Source organism: Coffea eugenioides, chromosome 11, assembly GCF_003713205.1.
Source record: "Coffea eugenioides isolate CCC68of chromosome 11, Ceug_1.0, whole genome shotgun sequence".
Taxonomy (NCBI): domain Eukaryota; kingdom Viridiplantae; phylum Streptophyta; class Magnoliopsida; order Gentianales; family Rubiaceae; genus Coffea; species Coffea eugenioides.
Genome location: NC_040045.1, coordinates 15,563,336 through 15,571,532, shown reverse-complemented (window position 1 = coordinate 15,571,532; position 8,197 = coordinate 15,563,336). Strand labels below are relative to the sequence as shown.

Below are 8,197 nucleotides of genomic sequence, written 5' to 3'. Positions count from 1 at the left end.
AGAATAGGAAACTAACTGACTCAATTGGCTTAACTGTGGTCAACATGATCTTAGCCTTTATTTCCCTTAAAAACTCAAGACTAACTAACAAGTATTGCTGGAAACTTACTTAAATAAATAACAAGAAATAAGCATGACAAATCTTCAATGATTCTTGAACCCGATTGCACCATCAACCATCAATTGAATTCCCTTGAATTTGAAGGGAATCCAAATCTTCATGTTCTCATCATTCTCCTCCTCTTGAAAGACGATTTGTCCTCAAATCGAGTGCTTGCTTACAAAGGAGTAACTCGGAGAATGTCTTGTTAAATGCAATCCAAGAACCATGTCGCCAACTCAACTTGATTATGAACGCGAACCATTGCACATGCTCCATTTGTCAAGATTATCTTCACCCAATTGTACTTGGCTAGAATTTGAAAGTCAACCAATATTTGGAAATCAATCAAGATTTGGCAATCAATCAAGATATCAATCAAGATTTGGAAACCCATCACGATTTGGAAATCAATTAAGATATCAATCAAGATTTGGAAACCATTCAAGGCAAGGCTGCCTCTTTTTTTTTCCTTCTTTCTTCCTTTTTTTGTTTTTCTAACTTGCCAATTCAAGAAAATAAGGTAGCCGCACTTCAAGATTCAAGAGGATGTTTTTTAGGGTTTTCAAAGTATCAAGATTTTTTTTTTCAAGAACCCACTATGCAATCCAAGAACTTCAAGAAATTACCAATCCAACTACAAGTAGCAAGAACAACAAGAAACAAACACAAGGCAAAAAAAAAAAAATAAAATTTCGGATGAACAGTACTACTATAGTAGCGTCGGATGAACAGTACTGCTACAGTCATGAACAGTGCCGATAAATAGTACCGCCGTGAACAGTCCGAATATATATATATATTTTTGCTTTTGACGACTCAACACAAGGTTACGACTTCACTTGGGAGAAATTTAATAGGAGTGAAACCCTTGAAAAACCTGTTTTCAAGAACGTAATCACACCAAAAAATTCCAAGCTCGATCAATCACAGGATAGGTTAGACTCAAGTGATAAAATCAAGAAAACAAGAATCAAAATTTATTTTTTTGTTTCTTTTAAATCAAAAGGCTGCTAGGGTTTTGGTAGAAAAATAAATAGAAAAAAAAGAAAAGAAAAGGATATTAACCTGAATCAAGAGCCGAAGCTCTGATACCAGATGATGCGAACTCGACCCAACAAGAACCTGTTTTGAAAAAACAAGTCGATCAGGCAGTGGGAGGATCTATCTTGATTATGTTATGGAACAACAACTATCTTGCTAGACCTAAAGAGAACCCGTCTCTAGAAACCTAGTGGATTGGTTATTGGCTTGAACAATAACTACCTTGCTAGACCTAAAGAGAACTCGTCTCTAGAAACCTAGTGGATTGGTTATTGGCTTGAAAGAACAAGATAATGTGATCATCTTGTCTTGAACACCACAAGTATCCAAGCTAAATACTTGATACTGTTCAAAAAGAAACACAAGTTCCATCAAGGAACTCATAAAAGGAGACAACTCTCTTTTTATTAACTCATCTTCAATATCATGTATCTGAATAGTTAAATAAAGTTGGCTCTTTATAGCCTTACAAGATTCAAAACCCTAATCTAAATTGGAAACAATACAAGCTTCCTTATTTAATTTGACACAACTTCCTAAATAAATTTGGAAGCAATTAAGTACTTTCCTAAAACTTTAATTCAATTAGAATAGGAAACTAACTGACTCAATTGGCTTAACTGTGGTCAACATGATCTTAGCCTTTATTTCCCTTAAAAACTCAAGACTAACTAACAAGTATTGCTGGAAACTTACTTAAATAAATAACAAGAAATAAGCATGACAAATCTTCAATGATTCTTGAACCCGATTGCACCATCAACCATCAATTGAATTCCCTTGAATTTGAAGGGAATCCAAATCTTCATGTTCTCATCATTCTCCTCCTCTTGAAAGACGATTTGTCCTCAAATCGAGTGCTTGCTTACAAAGGAGTAACTCGGAGAATGTCTTGTTAAATGCAATCCAAGAACCATGTCGCCAACTCAACTTGATTATGAACGCGAACCATTGCACATGCTCCATTTGTCAAGATTATCTTCACCCAATTGTACTTGGCTAGAATTTGAAAGTCAACCAATATTTGGAAATCAATCAAGATTTGGCAATCAATCAAGATATCAATCAAGATTTGGAAACCCATCACGATTTGGAAATCAATTAAGATATCAATCAAGATTTGGAAACCATTCAAGGCAAGGCTGCCTCTTTTTTTTTCCTTCTTTCTTCCTTTTTTTGTTTTTCTAACTTGCCAGTTCAAGAAAATAAGGTAGCCGCACTTCAAGATTCAAGAGGATGATTTTTAGGGTTTTCAAAGTATCAAGATTTTTTTTTTCAAGAACCCACTATGCAATCCAAGAACTTCAAGAAATTACCAAGCCAACTACAAGAAGCAAGAACAACAAGAAACAAACACAAGGAAAAAAAAAAAAAAAAAAATTCGGATGAAACAGTACTGCTAACGCAGTTCAGGTCGGGCCCCGTCTATCCCCATATGAACCATACCCTGCTACAGTCATAAACCATTGCCGCTGATGAATAGTCCGCCGCTGCAACAGTTTTCCAAATTTTTTTTTGGCTTTTGACCTTTGACAACTCAAAGGAATTCTTGGCCATCTTGTGTCTTGAAAACTTGAACTTCCCATCGAATAAAAAGTTTCTTGTACGTTCTTGCATCCATACGGGGCTTTCTTGGCTTAGGAACAAAATTCTTCGGAGCTTCTTGAGCAGCCCGTTAGGGGGATCCTTGAGTGACATTGCTCACATTATCTTGGGAGGCCATTGTCTTGAAACAAGAACCAAAGCTGCCTTGCCTTGCAAAGAGAGGGAGGGAGCTGAATTGTTTGTTCCTTGAAGTGTGAAGGGGGCCGAATTTCTTGGAGAAAGGTGCGGCTGTGAAGAGAGGGGTTTTTATAGGGAATTAGCCGACCTTGGGAAAGGGTTCAAGAAGGAGAAAAAATCTGGAAATTTCGGTTAAAGGAAGGAAAGAATCCAAATCTGTTTTGGAGAGGAATTTGGAAGTTTCTAAAGGTTTGTTCAAGAGAGGTTTCCTAAGGAGTTTCCAAAACCAACTTGTTTTCCCAATTAATTTAGGAAACTAAGAAAAATACTTGGATAACTCTTTGTTTCACTTGGACACTTTCCTATTTTCTCTCCTTGCTTTAGGGAACCACTCCTACTTTCACTCCTACGTTTTAGGAACCACTCCTACATCTTAGGAAACCTAGGGCTTCCTTTCTTAGCGTCATTCCTAAGTCTGCCCACCGCCCATAACCTTTCAAATTTCGTCCATTCCATCTCAAAATCTCACCCAATTGTGTCCTGCACTCTTGCCTACTCTTGTGGGAAAAGTTGGTGACGATTATTGGACTCGAGCAGCATTTCTTATCCACCTCAACCGACAGGTAAAGGCATTGGGTAAGATTGCTTAGAGAGTGTCTTGAGTGATAAACACGAGCGAGAGTGATACACTAAGGGAGTAAAGTGAGGATATATTTGCACTATTTCTTCTTGTTACTAACATTTTGCAGGGCATCAAGAGAGACATGGAGCAACAACAGCCACCCACTGACTACTCCTTGATGTTCACCGCCATGAAGAACGAGCTCAGGCGAGTTAGTGAGCAACAAATGGAGGAATTGCACACTCGCTTTGATGAACTCTCCAAGAGTCTCACACGAGACTCTCGATCTAGATCTCACAACTGGAGTAACCGTGACACCAGGGGAGCAAATAGTGAAGCCTACTCGGGTAGTGAGGATGATGAACGTGCTGAGAGGCCTACGAGGGACACGTCTAAAAACGAACTCAAGGGACTCAAAATTCAAGTTCTCGCGTTCAAAGGCAAGAGTGATCCCGAAGCTTACTTGGAATGGGAAGGCCGCATTGAGATGGTCTTCGACTGCTACGACTATAGTGAGGAACAAAAGGTTAAAGTTGCCGCCGTTGAGTTCACCAACTACGCACTAATTTGGTGGGACCACGTGAGGACCCATAGAAGGAGAATGGGAGAACCACGAGTCCGAACTTGGCGAGAGCTCAAGGCACTGATGCATAAGAGATTCGTTCCAAACTATTACAATCGAGATCTCCACTCCAAACTGCAAACCTCACTCAAGGCAACATGAGTGTGGAGGATTATTACAAGGAGATCGAGATAGCCATGATGAGGGCAAACATGCAAGAGGATGGCAAAACGACCATGGCCAGGTTTCTTAGAGGTCTCAATCCTAACCTTCAGGAAGCCTTGGAGCTCCAACATTATGTGGACATTCATGACCTTCTTGAGTTAGCCATCAAGGCTGAGAGGGGAAAGAAATTGAGGCGTGGGGCCCGTACCTTCCAATCTTCTAACTCGACCTCATGGAGGGGCAACCAACCACGAAGAGCGACCTACGAAACTGGACATTCGGCTACCCCAACTTCTTCTAGCTGAATTCAAGGTAATGCCTCCGCCCGCAATACCCATTTTACCCCTAACAAAGCTGTTGATGCATCCAGATCCGCTTCGAAGGCACCTCTTGAGACGCCTAAGACTAGGAGTAGGGACATCAAGTGCTTTAAATGCCAAGGGTTTGGACATATTCAATCTCAATGTCCAAACCAACGAGTCATGTTAATCACTCACAATGGCTAGATCGTGTCCGATGATGACGATTGTGAGGAGGTGCCCGAATTGGTCAACAACGACTACCTGGAAGATGATTCAGCTGCGGATGCTTGCTCGCCTACACAAAGAGAAGTAGGTTGCTTGGTGGCACGACGAGTGCTAACCGCCCGAGTTAAGAAGGACGAGCAACTACAAAGAGAGAACCTATTTTACACTCGTTGTAAGATCGGTGACAAAGTGTGTAGCCTCATTATCGATGGTGGGAGTTGCACGAATGTGGCGAGCTTGCTCATGGTTGAGAGTTTAGAGCTCCCAACTACTCGACATCCACATCCTTACCGCCTCCAATGGCTAAGTGAGGATGGCGAGGTACGTGTCTTCAAACAGGTATGCATTCCCTTCTCCATTGGTAGTTACACTGATGAAGTTGTATGTGACGTAGTGCCTATGCATGCTACACATGTCATCTTGGGGAGACCTTGGCAATTTGACAAACACGTCACATTCGATGGAAGGGCAAATAAGTACACCCTTTTGCACGATGGCAAGCGTAAGGTCCTCACACCACTCACACCTGCACAAGTTTATGAGAACCAATTGAAATTGCAACGGGAGTGTGACATAGACCGTCAAAAGCGAAAGCCAAAGACGGCCGACCCTGGCAAGAGCTCTGCTTCTACAAATGAGCAATCGACCAAGGGTCAAGTGAGCACACCTAGTGTTACGCATGACAAATCACCCACTACACCTACCACTAGGAAGCAAAACATGATCATTAAGGCCAAGGACGTGAGAAAAGTTATGAATTCTGATCAGCCTGTACTTCTCATGATTTGCAAACATGTGCTCTTAGATGTTGCTGAGCTCGATAAGGCATTGCCTTCGAGTATGGTCACTCTTTTGCAGGAATTTGAGGATGTTTTCCCTGATGAGGTCCCTGATGGCTTACCACCCATTCGGGGAATCGAGCACCAAATTGGCCTGATTCCTGGAGCGCCACTACCCAACAAACCTGCTTACCGCATGGGCCCTGAGGAGACAAAGGAGCTTCAACGGCAAGTTGATGGCCTACTAGGTAAGGGTTGGGTAAAAGAGAGTCTCAGTCCTTGTGCTGTGCCTGTGGTACTTGTCCCCAAAAAGGATGGTACTTCGCACATGTGTACTGACTGTAGGGCCGTTAATGCCACCACTGTGAAATATCGTCATCCTATTCCTAGATTAGATGATATGCTTGATGAACTAGATGGTGCTATAATATTCACCAAAATTGATTTAAGGAGTGGCTATCATCAAATTAGAATGAGAGAAGGCGATGAATGGAAAACGGCCTTCAAAACCAAACATGGTCTCTACGAGTGGCTAGTCATGCCTTTTGGGTTGACTAACGTCCCTAGTACATTTATGCGACTAATGAACCATGTTTTGAGGCATTTCATTGGCAAATTTGTTATTGTTTACTTTGACGATATTCTGATATATTGTCGTAGTGAACAAGAGCACCTGGAGCATGTGAGATTAGTTCTCGAGGCACTTCGACAGGCGCGTCTATACGCTAACCTTAAGAAGTGCAACTTTTGTACTAACGAGCTTGTATTCTTAGGATATGTAGTGAGCTCACAGGGGATCAAAGTGGACGAGTCCAAGATTGAAGCCATCAAGCAATGGCCAACTCCTGCATCCGTTCCGGAGGTGCGCAGCTTTCTTGGGTTGGCAGGCTTCTACCAGCATTTTGTCAAAGACTTTAGCACCATTGCCACCCCATTGACTGTCGTGACCAAGAAGAATGACAAATTCCATTGGGGGGAAGCCCAAGAACAAGCATTTCTTACCCTCAAAAGCAAACTCACACACGCACCTGTGTTAGCATTACCCAACTTCAACAAAACTTTTGAAATCGAATGTGACGCTTCTGGTGTAGGTATTGGCATCGTCCTGATGCAAGACAAAAGGCCTTGTGCCTTCTTTAGCGAGAAACTGGGAGGAGCTGCCTTAAACTATCCTACGTACGACAAGGAGTTGTACGCACTGGTAAGGGTCTTGGAGACCTGGCAACACTATCTTCGCCCTCGGGAGTTGGTGATACACACCGATCACGAGTCATTGAAGTATCTCAAAGGGCAACCTAAGTTAAGTAAGAGACATGCCAAATGGGTAAGTTTCGTTGACACTTTCTCCTATGTCATTAAATACAAAACTGGCAAAACGAATGTGGTAGCTAATGCTTTATCTCGTAGACATTCTTTGATTGCTGTTCTTGATGCCAAGTTGCTAGGGTTTGAGATACTCAAGGAGATATATACCCATGACCATGACTTTGGGGAAATCTATGCATCTTGTATAAAGAGTCCACATGGAAAGTATTTCTTGCACAATGGTTTTTTATTTTATGTGGATAAATTGTGTGTCCCTAACTCTTCCATTCGTGATCTTTTGGTTAGAGAGGCACACAGTGGTGGTCTCATGGGACACTTTGGCATTCTTAAGACTCTCGCCATGTTACAAGAGCACTTTTACTGGCCGCACATGCGTAGGGATGTTGAACGCATGGCTGGTAGATGTGTCACTTGTCATAAGGCAAAGTCTAAAACAAATCCATAAAGCCTGTATACCCCATTGCCTATTCCTCACTATCCTTGGGTAGACTTGTCTATGGACTTTGTCTTAGGCCTACCTAGGTCGCCAAGAGGTAATGATTCCATCTTTGTCGTGGTTGATAGATTCTCTAAGATGCCACATTTTATCCCCTGTCACAAAACTGACGATGCATCTCATATTGCTACTTTGTTTTTCAAAAAAATTGTCCGTCTGCATGGCATGCCTAAGACCATTGTTAGTGATAGAGATGTAAAGTTCTTGAGTTATTTTTGGAAGACAATGTGGTCTAAGCTTGGCACTAGGTTGTTATTCTCCACCACCAGTCATCCACAAAGCGATGGACAAACAGAAGTTGTCAATCACACACTTGGTACTCTACTTCGGGCTTTGATTAAAACGAATCTTAAAACTTGGGAAGAGTGTTTGCCTCATGTTGAATTTGCCTACAATCGAACTGTTCATAGTGCTACACACTACTCACCTTTCGAGATTGTTTATGGCTTTAACCCGCTGACCCCCCTTGATTTGGTACCCTTACCTTCCTCTGAGCACACAAGCTTAGATGGGGAAAAGAAAGCTGATTTTGTGAGCGGTTACATGAAGCCGTTAGAGCAAACATTGAGAGGCGTACTCAGCAGTACATCCAGCAAGCAAACAAGCACCGTCATAAAATGGTTTTTGAGCCTGGAGACTGGGTTTGGCTACACTTGAGGAAGGAGAGATTTCCCAAGCAGCGACAAAACAAGTTATCCCCAAGAGGAGATGGAAACTTTCGAGTGCTCCAACGAGTCAATGACAATGCTTAAAAATTGGAGCTACCTGGGGGTACACTGTTAGCGCGACCTTCAATGTCGCAGATTTGAGCCCATTTCTTGACGAGGAGGATCCAGATTTGAGGGCAAATCCTT

At 42.0% G+C, this 8,197-nt stretch overlaps 1 protein-coding gene across 1 annotated transcript; it reads left to right on the top strand.

Annotated features, from left to right (window-relative positions):
- Positions 1-3,714: 3,714 nt before the first annotated feature.
- On the top strand, positions 3,715-7,292 carry LOC113752001. The gene is made up of 6 exons (XM_027296146.1): positions 3,715-3,912; positions 4,722-5,513; positions 5,835-5,940; positions 6,295-6,531; positions 6,613-7,051; positions 7,133-7,292. Exons 1-6 carry the CDS (start codon positions 3,715-3,717, stop codon positions 7,290-7,292), a joined length of 1,932 nt encoding a protein of 643 aa, XP_027151947.1.
- Positions 7,293-8,197: the final 905 nt, after the last annotated feature.